Source organism: Budorcas taxicolor, chromosome 22, assembly GCF_023091745.1.
Source record: "Budorcas taxicolor isolate Tak-1 chromosome 22, Takin1.1, whole genome shotgun sequence".
Taxonomy (NCBI): domain Eukaryota; kingdom Metazoa; phylum Chordata; class Mammalia; order Artiodactyla; family Bovidae; genus Budorcas; species Budorcas taxicolor.
The window spans coordinates 30,326,722-30,347,812 of NC_068931.1; the positions used below are offsets into that span (position 1 = coordinate 30,326,722).

Below are 21,091 nucleotides of genomic sequence, written 5' to 3' on the forward strand. Positions count from 1 at the left end.
ACTGTTTCCCCATCTATTTCCCATGAAGTGATGGGACCGGATGCCATGATCTTCTTTTTCTGAATATTGAGCTTTAAGCCAACTTTTTCACTCTCCTCTTTCACTTTCATCAAGAGGCTTTTTAGTTCCTCTTCACTTTCTGCCATAAGGGTGGTGCCATCTGCATATCTGAGGTTATTGATATTTCTCCCGGCAATCTTGATTCCAGCTTGTGTTTCTTCCAGCCCAGCGTTTCTCAAGATGTACTCTGCATATAAGTTAAATAAGCAGGGTGACAATATACAGCCTTGACGTACTCCTTTTCCTATTTGGAACCAGTCTGTTGTTCATGTCCATTTCTAACTGTTGCTTCCTGACCTGCATACCGATTTCTCAAGAGGCAGGTCAGGTGGTCTGGTAGTCCCATCTCTTTCAGAATTTTCCACAGTTTATTGTGATCCACACAGTCAAAGGCTTTGGCATAGTCAAGAAAGCAGAAATAGATGTTTTTCTGGAACTCTCTAGCTTTTTCCATGATCCAGAAGATGTTGGCAATTTGATCTCTGGTTCCTCTGCCTTTTCTAAAACCAGCTTGAACATCTGGAAGTTCACGGTTCACGTATTGCTGAAGCCTGGCTTGGAGAATTTTGAGCATTACTTTACTAGCATGTGAGATGAGTGCAGTTGTGCGGTAGTTTAAGCATTCTTTGGCATTGCCTTTCTTTGGGATTGGAATGAAAACTGACCATTTCCAGTCCTGTGGCCTCTGCTGAGTTTTCCAGATTTGCTGGCATATTGAGTGCAGCACTTTCACAGCATCATCTTTTAGGATTTGGGCTCAACTGGAATTCCATTACCTCCACTAGCTTTGTTTGTAATGATGCTTTCTAAGGCCCACTTGACTTCACATTCCAGGATGTCTGGCTCTAGATTAGTGATCACACCATCATGATTATCTGGGTTGTGAAGATCTTTTTTGTACAGTTCTTCTGTGTATTCTTGCCTCTTCTTCTTAATATCTTCTGCTTCTGTTAGGTCCAGACCATTTCTGTCCTTTATCGAGCCCATCTTTGCATGAAATGTTCCCTTGGTATCTCTAATTTTCTTGAAGAGATCTCTAGTCTTTCCCATTCTGTTCTTTTCCTCTATTTCTTTGTATTGATCACTGAAGAAGGCTTTCTTATCTCTTCTTGCTGTTCTCTGGAACTCTGCATTCAGATGCTTATATCTTTCCTTTTCTCCTTTGCTTTTCACCTCTCTTCTTTTCACAGCTCTTTGTAAGGCCTCCCCAGACAGCCATTTTACTTTTTTGCATTTCTTTTCCATGGGGATGGTCTTGATCCCTGTCTCCTCATTCCATAGTTCATCAGGCACTCTATCTATCAGATCTAGACCCTTAAATCTACTTCTCACTTCCACTGTATAATCATAAGTGATTTGATTTAGGTCATCCCTGAATGGTCTAGCGGTTTTCCCTACTTTCTTCAGTTTGAGTCTGAATTTGGTAATAAGGAGTTCATGATCTGAGCCACAGTCAGCTCCTAGTCTTGTTTTTGTTGACTGTATAGAGCTTCTCCATCTTTGGCTGCAAAGAATAGAATCAATCTGATTTTGGTGTTGACCATCTGGTGATGTCCATGCGTAGAGTCTTCTCTTGTGTTGTTGGAAGAGAGTGTTTGCTATGACCAGTGCATTTTCTTGGCAAAACTCTATTAGTCTTTGGCCTGCTTCATTCTGCATTCCAAGGCCAAATTTGCCTGTTACTCCAGGTGTTTCTTGACTTCCTACTTTTGCATTCCAGTCCCCTATAATGAAAAGGACATCTTTGGTCTGACAGAATGTGGTCCACTGGAGAAGGGAATGGCAAACCACTTCAGTATTCTTGCCTTGAGAACCCCATGAACAGTATGAAAAGGCAAAATGATAGGATACTGGAAGAGGAACTCTCCAGGTCAGTAGGTGCCCAATATGCTACTGGAGATCATTAGAGAAATAACTCCAGGAAGAATGAAGGGATGGAGCCAAAGCAAAAACAATACCCAGCTGTGGATGTGACTAGTGACAGAAGCAAGGTCCAATGCTGTAAAGAGCAATATTGCATAGGAACCTGGAATGTCAGGTCCATGAATGAAGGCAAATTGGAAGTGGTCAAACAAGAGATGGCAAGACTGAACGTCGACAGACTAGAAATTAGCGAACTAAAATGGACTGGAATGGGTGAATTTAACTCAGATGACCATTATATCTACTACTGTGGGCAGGAATCCCTCAGAAGAAATGGAGTAGCCATCATGGTCAACAAAAGAGTCCGAAATGCAGTACTTGGATGCAATCTCAAAAACGACAGAATGATCTCTGTTTGTCTCCAAGGCAAACCATTCAATAATATCACAGTTATCCAAGTCTATGCCCCAACCAGTAATGCTGAAGAAGCTGAAGTTGAACAGTTCTATGAAGACCTACAAGACCTTTTAGAACTAACACCCCCCAATAAAAAGAGCAGAATATCCCACCAAATAAGCAGTATGATCATGCTCTGAGTTATTCTACTTATTTAGAAACTTCCTCCAGGACTAAAAGCGAGAAAGTGCTTGAAATCCTCAAAAGTACGTGTGAAAACGTTAGCCACTGCCCCTTCCTCAAGGGACTAGAGAAGTGGATTTGAGAAAGCTCCTCTGGTAGTACTGACAATCACTGCTCTTACTCTGGCCCCTTCCACATATAGTTAAAATATGAAGGAAAAAAAATGTATTTATAATATGCCTTTTTGTTGTTTTACATAAACACTTTTACTATTTGGTGGATTTCTTTTCTTTTTTCTAATCAAGAGATCTTACTGCCATGCTGCTGCTGCTGCTGCTAAGTCGCTTCAGTTGTGTCCGACTCTGTGCAACCTCATAGATCGTAGCCCACCAGGCTCCCCTGTCCCTGGGATTCTCCAGGCAAGAACACTGGAGTGGGTTGCCATTTCCTTCTCCAATGCATGAAAGTGGAAAGTGAAAGTGAAGTCGCTCAGTCATGTCCGACTCTTCACGACCGTCTAATTCTGACCTCAAAGGTTACCTTTGAAGCCCAACATCTGCGTGAAAATTGATTTTGCCAAGAATAGCTAAATATTATCCTTTCAGCAGCCTAGCAATCTGCAACAGCACATTTTAATTTTTACCTGGCACCTCACCAATCACCTCTTAAAAAGGGTAAATCAATATTCTTTCAGAGGTTTTTGAGACATCTTTGGAGAGGAAGGAGAGAGAATTTTTAGACACAGCAGTGTGTGATGTCCTCACGCTAAGAAACCATTAATTCAGCTCATCCAAAGACGAGATGTGGTACATGGCCAAGGAATGGAGCCAAGGTCTTTGACCAGCCTTAGACACAATGCCATGACCTTGGCCTCATTAGATGGGGTGCTAATTACCTGAGCTCACCATACAAGCTACTGCAAATGTATGGCTGTTCATAGGAAGCAGAGCTTCTTAACTTCAGTTCCAGTAAGGATTCGTAAATATACTGACATTTGACCCAAGACTTCATGTCTTTATTTTTCCAAGGAGGGGATTTATATTTTCATCACATTCTCAAAAGTGGATGGAGCTTTAAAAAAGAAAAGCTAAAAAGTTAGGATTCCACTGAATGTGATAGTTCTTAAAATAATGTCATTGCAATATTTCCTTAGTAACCTTTTCTCACTGAGGTAGATTTAACTTCTCTTTTCTGTAATCTGAGGTAAACTACTCTATTCCTGTGTAATTGAGGGAGAGGCCATGGAACTGTGAACTTTTCATATTTATCCTCTTAGGCCTTTTGAGGGATGTTAAGTGTACTCTTTAAATAGGAGACTCTGACTGTTTTGTTTTTAAAAGAAGGATTGGAAGACATGCTATTTCTTTTATTTATTTAGTTGTGGCTGCGCTCGGTCTTTGTTGCTTTGCATTGGCTTTCTCTAGTTGCAGAAAGTGGAGGTGACCCTTCATTGCAGTGCGCTGGCTTCTCATTGTGGTGACTTGTCTTGTTTCCAAGCACGGACTCTAGGGTGGGCAGACTGCAGTAGCTTCGGCTCATAGCCTTCGTTGCTCCGAGTCATGTGGAATCTTCCCAGACCAGGGATCGAACCCGGGTCCCCAGAACTGACAAGCGGATTCTTAGCCACTGAGCCACCAGGGACGTCCAGAGGCTCTTAACTTTTAAAATGGAGAGAAATGATGATTGAACCTTTCATTTTTGAGTTCTATATATTTTTTAAGACATGAAGTGATGTTTTTCCCCTTCATTCTAGGAATGTGTTTTTCAAAATCCCTTTTTCAAAAATCTATTCTGAGAGTCTTCTTTCCACTCACAAACATTTTAAGATAACCTGAAGTCTGGTATGCTTCTCCTAATTAAATGTTAGACTGTTACTTATTAACTGTAGAATAGCAAGTTACTTGGGACTTCCCTGGTAGCTCAGCTGGTAAAGAATCCGCCTGCAATGCAAGAGACCCTGGTTCGATTCCTGAGTTGGGAAGATCCCCTGGAGGAGGGAATGACTCCAGTATTCTTGCCTGGAGAATCCCCATGGACAGAGGAGCCTGGTGGGCTACAATCATGGGGTCACAAAGAGTTGGACATGACTGAGTGACTAACCATAGCACAGCACATTACTTAGATAAGACAAAAGTTGAAATAGAAAATTGCCATTCTAGGGACATCAACTATAGTCTTTCCTGTCTTCAGAGTGTTATTAAAGTTCATGGAAATTCTCAGTTATATACGCATGAAAGTGAACGTTTAAGTCGCTCAGTCATGTCTGATTCTTTGCAACCCCATGGACTGTAGCCCACCAGGCTCCTCTGTCCATGGGATTTCCCAGGCAAGAATACTGGAGTGGGGTGCCATTTCCTTCTCCAGGGGAATCTTCTCAACCCAGGAATTAAACCAGGGTCTCCTGCATTGCAGGCAAATTCTTTCCTACTGAGCCACCTGGGAAATCATTATATAGTGCATATTTATACCATATTTGGGAAGAAATGTCATCAGCAAGCTGCAGTGTGGATTTTTTAAAATTCTAGGTTACTTTGTGGAATGAGCGCTTAAGGGAAAAACGAAGGATCGAAGCTCTGGGGAACACCCAACCATGTGGTCTTCAGGAGTAAGGAGAGATGCAACCCTCTGAACTGGTCATGGACCCCAAACAAGTCTTCCTGTCAGTGCTGCTGTTTGGCGTAGCAGGGCTACTCCTCTTCATGTACTTGCAAGTCTGCATTGAAGAACAACACCCAGGTAAAACTCAACTTATTTCCCCCTATTTTTAATTATAATGGTCGTTTTCAGGTAAATAAGTTGTGGTATTTATAAATATATACGAAGTCACAAGATTTCCAGCAACACAAAACACTGGACACAAAACCTCCAGCTCCCCAAAGAAAGCATGGTTATACATTTCTGGTGAGCATTTACTTGGTCCCTTGGGACCATTCTTGGGAATTTTTATTATCTTTGGCCAGTGGTTTGATAGCCCTTTCAGCAAGGACTGCTTGTAGAGAATTCTTCTACTCACTTATCCTACCTTTGATGTGTCTACTAAGCATTGAGCACAAGCCTAATAAGAGCTGAGTATACAGCAAACTCTCTCTTTTAATTCCTTTAAAATTTTTACATTAATACTCCAGTTGGTGTAGAAATTCTTTCATACTTTTATTATAAAGCAAGGGTTGGCAAACCTTCTCAGTAAAAATACAGAAAGTATTTTAGGTTTTGCAGGCTATATTGTCTCTATCACAACTACAGTTGTCTTTATCTACAACCAGTAGATCACAAAAGCAGCCAAGTATTGTTATGTAAACAAATGGATCAAGCTTTGTTGCAATAAAACTTTATTTATAAAACCAGGTGGTAGGCCACATTTGGTCCACAAGCCATAGTTGATTGCTAGTACTATACTCACTTTGTATTAATACATTGATTATTCAGTTTGTAGTTGCTACACTTTGGAGGCACTCAATTATGTTACAATGGATTATTTTTATAATGATGCAAGGAAATGTTTTAGAACACCATAGAAATATATACACGTAGGTGTTGTGAAATTTGTTTGTTTTCCATTGGTAGAAATAGCCTATGGCCTATGACAGTTAACAAAAATAAAGTAAAAGCAGAACAATTCCTTAATTGTTTCCAATTGTGGCTCATTTGAAAATCATTCTTGATATAAAGCCCTTAAGAATCTGCTCTGAAAGATAACTCCATACCAAGTCATAAATAATGGTAATTGTAAAAGTGTTTCCATTTTAAAATTCCTTTCCTTGGTTTGGCTTCATAGACACTTTGAAATTATTTATTTCTAGGGTAACTCTTGTGAAAAGAGTTTGCATGTGATTATTTTCTAGAGAACATGTAACATATTGTCAAAACTTATTTTTAATTCCCATTGTAGACATTATAATATTTCTGTTTTCTATATTACTGCAATATTTTATCATAATAACTTAATATTGAATGAAACCATCTGTGATTAAATAAATAGGCTAATTCCTTTGGCAATATAATCCTAGTATGGATATTATCACATAGTAAGCCTTCAGTAGGTGTTTGTTGAATGAGTGAATTAAAACCCATTGCTGACTGTAGACTGGAATGCAGCAATGGAGGAAGAAGCAGCAATTTCATTATTAGGTTTGTTAATATCATAGTCTCATAATGAAGTTCTCGAGAAGAGTGTCACAACAAAGCTCCAATTCGTAAAAGAAAATATATTCATATATACAGACTAATGGAGAAATGTTATGATTTAGTCTGTCAGTAAGAATCTACCTCACATCTGAAAAAAAGTCTAGTTGTATAATAACATGATATATACAATGCAATTTACAAAACTTATCCAGGAACATCAATAGCTACAATTTACTGAAAACTTAGTATGTGCTAGATGTTTCCCCTTATCCTATTGATATCTCACTGGACATGATATTCTAAGTTTGTAGATGAGGAAGCTAAGGCTCAGGCAGATATTCAAGGCCCCACATGTGTAGGCTGAGATACAAAGGAAAAGCTAGGATTCCAACCCAGGTTGTGCCTCTCCAAAATCCATGCCTCTATCCTACACACTGCTTCTGTGAAAGTGAAAAAGTGAATAATATTACCCCCTAGAGCATAGATGAAGGAGCTGAGACTTTAAACTGAAACATTTAAATGACATGCCCATAGATACAGAGCTGCTGCTAAGTCGCGTCAGTCGTGTCCGACTCTGTGCCACCCCATAGACGGCAGCCCAACAGGCTCCTCTGTCCCTGGGATTCTCCAGGCAAGAATACTGGAGTGGGTTGCCATTTCCTTCTCCAGTGCATGAAAGTGAAAAGTGAAAGTGAAGTCACTCTGTCGTGTCCGACTCTTAGCGACCCCATGGACTGTAGCCTACCAGGTTCCTCCATCCATGGGATTCTCTAGGCAAGAGTACTGGAGTGGGTTGCCATTGCCTTCTCCGAGTTACAGAGCTAAGCATCTTCAAAGTATGATCCATGCCCAGGTTCTCTTGTGCCTTTTAAGTCCTAAAAGAACTGCCTAATTAAAAAAAAAAAAAAAAGATAAACATATATATGATACATCAGTGATGCTATGTTTTAAAATCACTGACTTGGTAAATCTAAGTTATATTTATAAATTCATAGATGGTACTCTCGTCTACAAGTTAGATTCTTTTAAAAATTTAAAAAATTTTTCTTGACTTCATAAATTTTTCAAGTTGGGAAATTAGTTTCCCCAGTGAAAATAAGCTACTAAAACATTTCCCATTTATTCTCTTAAATTTTGCTTGTGATTTGCTAGAAGTACTTTCTCTTATTCTCAATATATCCCAAGTGAATTACATAATATTTCACAATCTACTCATGACAGTGAGTATGAACATTAGAACCAGGATTCCTTTAGATAACTATTTTACTGAAGAAATATTTTATTATTCTTCAGTAAGACTTCATCTGGAGTTTTGCCTTACACTAGGGTAGTCCCTAGGTTGTAATTCTGTTGTTTTCTAGGTAGACAGTTTGCTGTGTATTTTATATGTGTTTCAGATAACATCAGGAACGTCACACATTTTTAAAAATGTTTTATTTCTTTTTAATTGAAGGATAATTGCTTTACGATATTGCATTAGTTTCTGCCATACATCACCATGAATCAGTCATAGGTAGACATATATCCCCTCCCTCCTGAAACCTCTTTCTCATCCCCCACCCCTTCCCACCCCTCTAAGTTCTTACAGAGCCCTGGTTTGAGAGGAAGATCACTCATTTTTTTAAGGCAGTCTCTTTAAGTCAGAAAGTACCTGAATGTGTGCTTTGATGGGAAAGAGAAATCTGAGTTGTGTACACTTTAAAACTGTCACTCACAGCACTTTGGAAGATGTCTGCTCCTCTGTAAGCAGAGCAGATTTTAAAGCTCTGGATGGTTTGATCTCATGTACATTTCAGTTGTACCATAAGAGCTCTTAGGTTCTTTTCATACACTTTTTCTTTTGAGGCTTTTAAAATCCGGTAAGACACGACTGTTTTCTTGCCTTCCTAGTTTTCCTGGGCTGCTTTTATTAAACTAAAATGCTTGAAGATTATGAAAAAATCTCAAATGTGCTCTATGTACTAGTAGAAGATTATGAATAGATAGATATTTTGGAGGCAAAGAGGAAAAATGTGTGACAGAGAAATTAGAATCTATCCAATTATACAACAAAGAGTTTCATATAAACATCCATTTTTCAGTACCATTATCAATTAATTTATACATTTCTCTGTGTTAATTTTCAGTATGTGGATGTATTATTACCAGTTTTATTTTGTACATTTTCCCCCTAACTGTTAAAGAGTACAGGTTTTACGTTCAGGGGAATTTTGAAAATCTCACATCTCCTTGTTAGCTCTGTGACTCGAGCCTTGATTTTCTCGTCTGTAAAATGGGGGTAATAATCTTTTCCCTGTAGGGTTGCAGTGAGGATCAAAGGAGACAGTGTCTACAAAGCAGTTAGTTAGCATGGTGCCTGGCAAGCAGTGAGGCCGATGAATGTGAGCTTTATTACTATTAATGTCCTGGCGATGATGCAGAGCATCTACAGGCTTTTTTTTTTTTTTTCCTGAGTTATCCAAGTTAAACTCAGCCACGATTCAGCAAAACAATCCCAAGCTTGTGCCTTAAATGATTAGGATAAGAAAAAAAGGCTCAGTTTTAGCACTGGTTAAAATAGCTGGGAGAGTCTAACTGGCACAGAGCCATCATGCTTCACAATGTAGACGCTGGAAGGAGAGTGATGAGTGGCAGACAGGAGAATTCTGGTCCAAGGCGATCTCAGATCGTACAGGCTGCCCAAGGTCAGGGCATTCATTCATTCAACAGCGTTTATTGAAGATGTAACAATGGGAGGTGCCAAGCCCTGTGATGAAAACAGGAGATGTAATTGAGAAGCAGATATAACCCCTGTTCTCAAGGAGACTATAGTCTCTTGGATTGTAAGGGAGAAAATGGTCTTGAGTCCAGGCCAAGGCCTTGATACAAAAGGACAGTTGATTTTTGACAGGAAGGAGTCTGGCCCTTCTTTATGAGGCAAAGTAATGAGTTAGGACCAGGGGAAAGAGCCCAATCAGTTGTCAGTAATGGAACTGCTGAGCAGATAAAAGTCTTAGAAGGAGCAGTGTCAAGTTAGGAGCAGGTTCAGCAGAGGACCAGATCCGAAAGGATGTATGCCAGTGTAAGATGCAATAGCCAGGAGGGCCATTTCAGGAGAAATCACAATAATGTCTTGTTTTCTTCCCTCCAACCCCTGTTGAGATTTACTATCTGGTTCTCTTTCTCTAGGTAGACTGTTACTGCTAAACACAACAAGTAACAGAAGGTGTGGTGCATAATTGTTTTGTATGTGTAATAAGAGAGAGTGAAGGACCCCATCATTGCAGAATCAGAATGCCAGCTTTAGAAACAATTTAAAGATCAACCTTTAATCCTCACCACCTGTTTTTTAAATAATAAATCTGATGATGACACTCCCGTGTTTAAAACTTTTCGGTGATAGCTCAGTCCCTTCAGCAAAAACTTCTCCCTGGAGCTTGCAAAACCGTGGGTGGGGCCAACTCCTGCTCCACAGCCTCACGTTAATTCCCTGGCCAGTGTTTCTGGCTTCATCACAATTTCTCTACCAAATCAATTCTCAGATCTGGAATGTTCTTCTCCCAGCTCTCACCTGTCAGTTGTTTGCTGTTGTTAAGTTATGTGACTCTTTGTGACCCCATGGACTGCAGCACATCAGGCTTCCCTGTCCTTCACTGTCTCCCTGAGTTTCCTCAAACTCATGTCCATTAAGTCAGGGATGGCATCTAACCATCTCATCCCATCACCTCCTTCTCCTCTTGCCCTCAATCTTTCCTGGAATCAGGGGTCTTTTCCAGTGAGTCAGCTCTTCGCATCAGGTGGCCAAAGGGTTGTATGGTGGCTCTTTAGTTGCTAAGTCGTGTTCAACTCTTGCGATCCCATGAACTGTAGCCCACCAGGCTCCTCTGTCCGTGGGATTCTCCAGGTAAGAATACTAGAGTGGGTTGCCATTTCCTTCTCCAGGGGATCTTCCTCACCCAGGAATCAAACCGGGGTCTCCTGCATTGAAGGTGGAGTCTTTACTGAATGAGCTATGAGGGAAGCCTATTCCATTGAATATATGCCCATAAATATGAGTGTCTATGACTTTGGTACTGTAAATAGTGCTGCAATGAACATAGGAGTTCATATACCTTTTCAAGTTAGTGTTTTCATTTTCCCCAGATAAAAACTCGGAAGTAGAAACATGGGATCATATGGTAGTCTTATTTTTAATTTTTTGAGGAACCTTCATACTATTTACCGAAAGTGACTGCACCAATTTACATTCCCACCAACAGTACACAAGGGTTTCCTTTTCTCCACATCCTCCCCAACACTTATTTCTAGTCTTTTTGATGATAGCCATTTTAGCAAGTGTGAGGCAATATCTCATTGTGGTGTTGATCTGCATTTTCCTGATGATGAAGGACACAGAGCCTCTTTTCATGCCCCTTTGGCCATCTGCATGTCTTCTTTGGAAAAATATTTATTCAGATTTTGTATTTAAAAAAAAAATCAAATTATTTGGGGTTGTATTGCTTTGTATGAGTTGTTTATATATTTTGGTTTTGGTTTACAAATATTTTCTTCTGTTCAGCAGGTTTCCTTTTGATTTGTTGATGGTTTCTTTTGCCATGCAAAACCTTTTTAGTTTGATATAGTTCAACCTGTTTGTTTTTGCTTTTGAAGACAGATTCAAAAAATTATCTACAAGGTCAGAGACCTTACAGACTGTTTTCGTCCAAGAGTTTTATGATTTCAGGTGTTCCGTTCAAGTCTTTCATCCATTTGAGTAAATTTTTGTGTAGGGTGTAAAATAGTGGTCCAGCTTCATTCTTTTGCATGTCACTGACCAGTTTCCCCGACATCATTTATTGAAGAGACTGTGCTCTCCCCATTGTATAGTCTCAGACCCTTTGTTATAAATTAACCATTTATTTGGGTGTTTATTTCTGAGCTCTCTATTCTCTTTCTTTGATCTCTGTGTCTACTTTTACGCTAGCACTGTACTGTTTTAGTCACTATAACCTTGTAATATAGTTTTCCAGCTTTCTTTTCAAGATTGCTTGTTTTCGGCAGGACCAATAATGTTTTAGCTCTTAATTGATAATATTTTTAAATGTTTACCTTAAACAAAAACTTGTTTGACTTTCATACCTTTAATGACATTTTTTCTACTAGTTTCTTTCTGATTTACACTAAATACTGACATCTGAATTTAGTTGAAAATTCAGCATTAACATGTAAGGTCAATTGTTTAGCTGTAAATTATCATACCTAGGATATAAAAGAATCACATAGCTATAATCTCACCTTTGCAAAACTCATTACCACCAATCCAGGCTCTGTAAGACTCCAATCTTGAACATGATTGGTCTAAAGTGTATGTTCATTTTGGTCAACGATGTGACCTTTCTGTAAGTCAAGATTTTACTCAAATCTTCCATGCTGTACATGGCTACTTTTAATTTTTTGTTTTGCAAAAGTACAGTTAACATCAGTAGCCCCAGGTTATATTTTAACACTTCTTTGTTGGTATGAAAACTTTATAGTTAGTAGCTATAAGCTTCTGATTTTAGGCAAAGCAAAGCCACCTTATTCTTTTTTCTCAGACAGTTAACTGATGCAGGACCTTAAAGGCAAACAGGCCTCTATGCTTTGGTATTTCTAACAAGATTCTGTATTGCTTTTTTTCAAACTAAATATATTTTGTGGCATATAAAGTTTTACTTTTAGACTAGATTGGTATAATTCTTTTCTCTTGCACCTCTCTGATGAGAAAGTATATTCTTTTCCTTCAGAATCATGCTGTTCTTCCTGATTTTGATGTTGGTGTATTGAAATTCTATTTTCTCTCAGGGGATCTTTTTATACCTGACCTGAAGCAAAGCCACTTATAACTTGGAAGGACATTATGCTTACTGTCAATCATATCCTCAGGAAAATAAAATCTCATTTCTTTTAAAAGTCACTTGTTTGAGTTACTTCCTCTGATTTATCAAATGAATATCTGCTCCCACAGCTCCCCTTAGGACACCTCCATATCCCATCTTCCTTTTATATGATTTTTCCCATTTCAGGCCCTTTTAGTTAGCTCTTCTCTCTTCCTAGAATGTGTTTTCCTTCACTGTTTCCGTTACTGGCTTTTCTTTATCCTTCACAGTATAGCTTAAATATCACCTTCTCTCAACATCCTATATAAAGTTGGTATACTCTGATGGTATATCTCCCAGTACCTGTTTGTTACTTCTTAAAACGTATTTCATGATGCTTATTCTATCTGTAAGCATTCTTTTTATATATTTGCATATGCTCTACCTCTGTTCCCAATGGCAGGGAACTTGTATGTTGGTCACTGATGTTCATTCACCTGCCTGTCACTCACTTTCAGATTCTGATGTCAACTTTCACTTTATTATATACCCCCAGCACCCTCCAAATTCCATGTTTATTCTTATTATCCCAGCTGTCATTACTAGATTTTATAAAAATCTACTTTGATTGGATCAACTCTGTAGCAAACCTTGGCCATTGAGTATTATTCAAATTCTGCAGATTTTAAGCAATTCTGACAATTACTTCTTAATTTCTAGTAGTGTGGCTTCTGGGATATGGGGCAAATGCAGGAGGCAGCTCGCAGGAAGACAGGAGACTCAGAAGGCGGGGTAGAGAGTTAAGACAAAGTCCACAGGGAGAAGCAAATTACCGGTGGCTGAGTGGTTGGTGGTTTAGTCATTAAGTTGTGTCTGACTCTTTTGACCCCACGGACTGTGGCCTGCCAGGTTTCTCTGTTCACATAATATCATCTTTAAGATTCTTTTACTTTATATCTTCTTTTCAGCTTTTGCAAATCAAAATTAGGACTTCTTAAAACACTACAGATATTTAGTGATACTCCTAGTACATTAAATAGATACAGCAATGTTAGTTGAGCACACAGATTTCCATTCAGAATTTTGAATGGAAAGATACAAATATAAAACATCGAACCTGCAGATGCTGCTTGCTTTATTGGTAAATACCAATAGGGTGGTTAGCAGTTCATTGAGAATCAATTCAGATAACTACCAGTCATTGGTGTGGACTTTGATTATGAGTGCAAAGACCTCACTCACTAAATAAGTCATGGTGACAGGCAGGTTAGCTCCTGTTAGGGTTATTGGTTCAGTATGTAATACCAGCTAGTTCAGACTGTCTAGTTTTCCCCATAAAAATAAATTTCAAAAACCGAAGCATTATCTAGTCCCAGCTTCCTCCTTTTACAGAGGAGCAACCAAAAGGCTTACATTTGCATATTCAGGAAGCAACAAACCTGGCACTAAAACATAATGCCTGATAACTTCCTATTTTTTGCCCAATACTCTTCTTCTTCCCCTTGAGATAGGACTCTTCACGTGTTTGGTTTGTTTCCTAAAGCGACTTGAACACAGGAATCCTCAAATCCAAGCTTGAAGTCTAGCAGCCAGATGCATCACCAGGAACATATAGTATATGTTCTGTTTATATATATAGTTTATACATATATAGTCTATGAAGAGAGAGAGAAAGATACAGTTTTCTGTTCTCCATTTGAAAAATCTGCACAGAGAAGAACTGACTGTTGTAAAAGCCACAGACTTCAAAAGAAAGTTCAAGAGTACAGAACCAAGGTCTCTGGGAACATGCCTTTCAAGAATACATCAAGCATCCAAGAGGTTTGGTAGGAAATTTCATGATACCCAGATCATCACAGATTAAAGAGGAATAAAATGTGAAAAGAAAACATGGAGTGTTTTAAATAAAAGAAGAACCTTGTTTTTCACTAAGTGTTCCGTTTCCCTGAGTCACAGATTGCCAAAACTTATACTGAGGTTTTTTGGTTTTGTTTTTGTTTTTTTTTAATAGGAAAAAAGTTTATTATGTGTGTGGGAGTACTCAACAGTGAGTAATTAGCAGAATAGCCAGAGGTAGAGGTTTATCTATCTGGAGAAGGAAATGGCAACCCACTGCAGTATTCTTGCCTGGGAAGTCCCATGGACAGAGGAGCCTGGCAAGTTACAGTCCACGGGGTCGCAAGAGTTGTACATGACTTAGCAACTACACCACCACCACCAACGGAGGTTTATGTATCAGTTTAACCAAACCTGGGGTGAGGAGTGGGGTGAGGGTGGGAGTGGTGGGGTCTTCGGTGTTAAAGAATAGAAGATTTTGTTGGGCAGTCTCCTTGGAAAGACGCTCAAGGCTACCCCAGAATGGGGATTAAAGACAGCTGTACTTTGGGAAAGCTTTACTGTCATCACGAAAGAAAATTTCAGATAAGACTTCTTTTTTCTGACTACTGAAACGGCTTTTCCAAACTTTCTCATTACATTGGGGTTCACAAAGTTATGCTTTGCATTTGTAATATTCACTAATGCTCCACTGATTTGTAGGAGGGTCCCATTTCATGCTGCTTTTTAAGTGCCAAGTCGCTCCAGTCATGTCCAGCTCTTTGCAACCTTATGGGCCATAGCCCACGAGGCTCCTCTGTTCATGAGATTCTTCAGGCAAGAATACTGGAGTGGGTTCCCATGCCCTCCTCCAGGGGATCTTCCGGATCCAGGGACCAAACCTGTTCCTCTTATGTCTCTTGCATTGGCAGGAGGATTCTTTACCATTAGTGCCAGCTCAGAAGCTGAAACCTGCTAAGCAGCTTCTGTCCTTTTATACTGAGCTTTATATATACACATAGGATTGAAAGTAAATGGTTCTGTGCTGATGCAGCAGACAGAACTCATCACTAGTGCCCCCTTCCTATTCTAAAGCTTTTATCTCCATTTCCCGTGGCTTGACTCAGCCTGAGTTGTAAACGTTTGCTTCCATGCCTGTCTCCCCAACTGGCAGCCTCATTGAGGGTCAGGACCCATTGTGCCTGGAACACAAGAGACCCCAGGAAAGAGCTCAATGGGAAGAAATGGGGGTGAGATTCCAGAGACAAGAAAGCTGACAGTTTCTGCAGGACTCACAGTATATCAACCTATCTTTGGTGTGGCCCCAACCTTCTAGCTGTGTTTGCGAGCTTGGTTGCTCTAGATATTACCATAATGAGAGGGGAGTTTAGGGGAAAATGGGTACATGTATATGTATGGCTAAGTGAGTCTCTTTACTGTCTGCCTGAAACTGTCACCACATTGTTAATTGGCTATACTCCAATATAAAATAAAAAATTTAAAAAAATAAAAGAAGACTGTGCAGGCAGCGTTGCCACCAGTGACACTGACAGCCAGCATCTTTGGAAGTTTCTTGTTTGTTAAGACCATCTTAGAGATATATCAAACAAAATACACCCTGCCCAGTTGCCTTTTTCTTCTTTGAAGGTGATATTTGACTGTTCTGTAGGTGGCAGCTGGCTACATATTTAGTAACGATTCTTGATGGGAGAGAATTTTCCTCATTAATTTTTTAAAAATTGAGACGGCCAGAAATTGACATCAAAAATGGTGCTGATTAGTCAAAGTAGGCACACTAACAGAGGCGAAATATCCAGCTTTCCATGCTGTGGTCGAGTATGTGTGGAAATGCCTTAACATACTCTTAATAAAAACATCACAGTGATAAATGTAGAAGTCCAGAATGCTTATTATGTGCTGTGTGGGTAAAGTGACAATTAATAGTTGTTTGCAAATGAAAAACAATAGACATGAATATTTATCTATTTCATGGTCCTGGGAACAGCTTTCAGATTACTTTTATAACCAATTTATTATGAATTATGAGCTCATATAAACTAGGCTCACACAATCTTGCATTTCTTGTACTATAAAGTATTACTTTAAGATACAAATGATTTTTATCATAAGATAGTCTCCATGGTTTCTGTTGATTACATGACCCATCACAAAATAATTAGCTAAGAAAGGTATATTTAGTCATATTAAGAAACTCTTTTACTTTTCAACTTTTCGAAATTCAGTTTTAGAATTCTTTTCAGATGCATAAAAATTGAAAGCATTAGTTGCTCATTCGTGTCCAACTCTTTGCAACCCCATGGGCTATAGCCCACCAGGCTCCACTGTCCATGGGGTTCTCCAAGCCAGAATACTGGAGTGGGTAGCCATTCCCTTCTCCAGAGGATCTTCCAGGTCCAGGGATCAAATCCGGGTCTCCTGCCTTTTGGGCAGATTCTCTACCATCTGAGCCATCAGGGAAGACCTCAGATGAATAAGGCCAAAGAATATCTAGTAGAAGACAAGAGTGGCAGCTCTTATATACTCAACAAACCAATGTAGGTTTTACTAAGCCTTCTTTTAAGTTTGCTCAGGAGAGAGATGAATCCATAAAGCAGTCAGGTTATGCTTATGATCATGCCGCCAGAAATACACTGTAAACAATGGAATTGCCACAGAATTTTGGACCCAGAATTTTATGATTGACATTAAGGGTCAGTGACTGCATTTTAGATCCATCCCCAGAAGCGATTCCATAATCAACAGAAATCAGAAGTCTATTCACTGAACCATTGGCAGAAAATTAAGTAGAAACTCCTGAGTTTGCTTTGGCTCCAAGGAAGTTCCAATAACCCCGAGCTAGGGAAAATGACATATATCCAAAAAGTGAGATGCTCATTTTTTGGTAGAAATGTGAAGAGTTATGAGCAATGTAGAATAGATGGGAAAAATGGTGATGCACTTAAATGGAAAACTAGTAGTATTGAAAAAGTTTAATAGGTTTTAATTCTGTTTCTCATTCTTCTGAAATATTTTTACATTAACTTGATTGAGTTTGTAATGACAGATGTCCATCTGAAAAAAAAAAAAAAAAGAAAAAATCTGACCATATTCAAATTCTACTAAGGCAATACCTGGTGAAATTTAGATAGTCTTGTTTATTTCACAGCAACAGGTAGGCAGCTTTTTCCCCCTCTGTAGCTCTTACATTTAAATTCTATGCTCTCTGTTTACAATTGGCAAGAGTCAGGTTATCCTTGATTTTTGCCCAGATGCCAAGTTAACTTGGCCGATGTTGGATTCCAGAAGGCAAAGAGCCTTCTTCCCTGAAGCAATTTCTGATTAAGAAGAAAATGAGATCTCAAGTGTATTTTTAGCATCTGGAACGCTTAAATATTCATTTATGCAGTTTTGACTTTGAAGACCCTTTCGGTTGTTACATTTTGGGGGTGTACAGTGAGGAGCACTACTATGTAATTCATTACATCAACTTCAAACAAATGTGTTGCCATTCCTTCCAGAAACCTCCTTTGTAAGTTTGATTCCTGGGTTGGGAAGACCCACTGGAGAAGGGAAAGGCTATCCACTCCAGTATTTTGGCCAAGAGAATTCCATGGACTGGATAGTCCATGGGGTCGCAAAGAGTCAGACACAACTGAGCGACTTTCACTTTCAAGGCTCATAGGACTTCATAAGGGCATCTATCTATCTGCCTTTGTATTCTCTGAATGTTCGTGAGAGTCATGGACAGCCAAGGACTGCAGGTAGGAGGGAGGATTCTTGATGGGGGTCAGGGGGGCTATGAAGAACTTGACAGAAGAGTGTATCAACTGGCCTGACTCAGTGTGAAACGCACAGACTCAAGGTTTCCTGTGGCTGTGGAGATGCTGTTGTTGGGTTGCTAAGTTGGCCCTTTGTAACTTCATGGACTGCAGCACACCAGGCTCCTCTGCCCTCCACTATCTCCTGGAGTTTGCTCAGATTCATGTCCATTGAGTCAGTGATGCTATCTATCTAACCATCTCATCCCAGTAACATATTGGACACCTTCTGATCTAAGGGGCTCATCTTCAGGTGTCATATCTTTTTTGCCTTTCATTCTGTTCATGGGGTTCTCGCAGCAAGAATAATGGAGTGGTTTGCCATTGTCTCCTCCACTGAACTGTGATTTGCAGGAACTCTTCACTGTGACCTGTCTGTCTTGGGTGGCCCTGCACTGCCATTGTCTCCTCCACTGGACCCTGATTTGCAGGAACTCTTCACTGTCACCTGTCTGTCTTGGGTGGCCCTGCACGGCTTGGCTCATAGCTTCATCCAGTTATGCAAGCCCCTTTGCCATGACAAAGCTATGATCCATGAAGGGATGGAGGTGGTGGGCTGCAGAGAGTGGCTTTGTTGCCAGGTTCTGGCTACCTTTTCTTACCCCAGTGGACTGCACGCTGGATGTCAGTGCATAAAATGGCCTCTTCTCCTGCCACAATATTTATGTCTGCTTTGGGACAAGTTGCTCCCCAGCAGTTCTGAGGACTAAATAGGGTGTCCTGGAGAAATGAGTAAATCTTCCCTAGTTTTTGACATTTCCTCCTTGCTCTCCCCAGACTTCCCATCTTGTTTTGTTTCTGATTCTGTAGAAATGAACTGAACCTAGGACATGATGCCCTATGGCATGAAGGACTATCTTTTACAAATGTAAATTTTCATTTAAACAGACACATATATTAATATGTGTGTTAATTAATATGTGTATTAATTAATCTGTCAGAAGATTCATTAAGATGCCACTGGATACTATGGCCTTTTACCCAGGTGACTATGACTTAGGAAAAAGGAAATGATTAGTCTTTGGGGGAATTACTGGACATAGGCTCTGAATTGGAGGGCCTCTCAGGTGGCTCAGTGGCAAAGAACCCGCCTGGCAATGCAGGAGACTCAGGTTGAATTTCTAGGTTGGGAAGATTCCCCTGAAGTAGGAAATGGCAATCCACTGTAGTATTCTTGCCTGGAAAACCCCATGGACAGAGGAGCCTGGTGGGCTACAGTCCATGGGGGCCCAAAGAGACAGACACAACTGAGCACACATGTGCAGGGACCAGGGCCCTGAATTGACACTAATTTCTGAGACCCAAACATCATTGTCATCAGACCAGGGACTTTTGGGGGTGGTGATAATTGGAGTTGTTAGCTCAGATCCATCTCACAGTATGTGTGTCATCCCCAAACCCATCCTGTGGTCCTTTCTGCAATTCCAGGATGCAGAAGTGGAATGGACATACTCAGTGTCTGGCAGAACTGTGTTAGAGAGTCTGAGAAATATGTCTAATGGAAGAACACTCTCTGATCTGGGTGTTTTTTTCCTAATAGATGTATATCTTAGAGAAGGAAATAACCACTGATTAGCACTGAGGAAACTCCACCTGAGTAGCTGTGTGGCCTTGACCAGGGTCCTCAGCCCACCCAAATGTGCCTCCTGACCTAAAACACAGGGAGTTATACTAGTTGCTGTTCCAGTTTCCTTTCAGCTCTAAAACACTGATGTTTTCATTCGCTTAAAACTCGTTTCTTCCAGCACTTTCTTCTTTGAGCCACACTGGAGATGTGCGGGGTCCATATCTTCTATCCTATGACCAAGTAAAGATAGCGTGGCGCTCCGGCACACCCTTCGTAATAGATGGTGCCATACATGCCGATGTTTCCTGCACTCTTTTGCTTCTGTGTGTGTCAAATTTGCCTCTTTCCTCTTCAGTCTTGCAGTCCCAACCTCCTTATTTTGGAGTTCTGGCTAGCTTGACATGCAAATGTGCAGTAGTAAGTGTAATGGATAATAGCATCAAGGAGAGGGGAGAATGATCTAAATTTCAAATTCAGAATAATTACCTGTCTTAACTGTAACTAGCCTAACCTAATTAATTTCCTTTCCTACTTATTTTATTGTTCTGCAAATACAAAGGTGATTTTTCATTAACTTTTAATGCTGTTTATAACTCCATTCCAGTTTGTATTCGATGTAGCTTTGAATAGAGTTCTACACACAATAGAATGCAATATTGCCAAGCTTTGCTGTAAGACACAGACTCTTATTGAAGCTGTAGGAATAGCATTTTTATTAAGGTCGTTTTGTTTAAGGGAAGGGACAAATCCACTCTATCTGGGATCATATCTTGGCAATAACAGAGTTTCTGAGCAGTGCAGGATAGGAAATAGTTTTAAACTTTGAAATTTATCTGAGTTCATTTTAAATATGTTTGTGTATATGCTCAGTCTCTCAGTTGTGTCTGACTCTTTTGCGACCACACGCACTGTAGCCCACCAGGCTCCTCTGCCCATGGAATTGTCCAGGCAAGAATACTGGGGTGGTTTCCCTTTTCCAGGGGATCTTCCTGACCCTGGGATCGAACCTGTGTCTCTTAGGTCTCCTGCATTGCAGGCAGATTCTTTGCCACTAGCGCCACCTGGGAAGCCCTTGATGTTTGCTCTTCAGTAATTGTAAAATAGAGAGCTGAAGCAACGACAGTCCTCTCTTCATCTCCCATCTAGACTCCTGCTCTTGCTTCTTTGGGTTGTTAGCTGGGGGTCATCTTAGGTTTCCTTCTCAAACAGAACTTCACAGCACTGTGGAAGAAGCCACATTGACTACAAATATGTCAGAAAAACACCAAAAGATATTGTGCAGAATGCTGGGTTTCAAGTGACAGAAATCCATCTCCATGTAGGTTAAACCAGTGGACGAATAGATAGATACATTGGACAGGAGACTTTCTTAGTCTCTGCCCAGGCTTGGTAAGTCATGTGGTGTCAGAACTAGCAAGATCCAGAGTTCCAACAAGTTCTTTGTGAGGACT

At 40.0% G+C, this 21,091-nt stretch overlaps 1 protein-coding gene across 1 annotated transcript in view; it reads left to right on the top strand.

The window, feature by feature from the left end:
- The first annotated feature begins 5,117 nt into the window (after positions 1 to 5,117).
- The window catches only part of CHST9 (carbohydrate sulfotransferase 9), a 237,374-nt gene continuing 221,400 nt past the window's right edge, over positions 5,118 to 21,091 (top strand). Inside the window, exon 1 of the mRNA XM_052660523.1 lies at positions 5,118 to 5,238. Coding sequence (XP_052516483.1) covers positions 5,118 to 5,238 — 121 coding nt within the window. The remainder of the gene's footprint in view (positions 5,239 to 21,091) is intronic.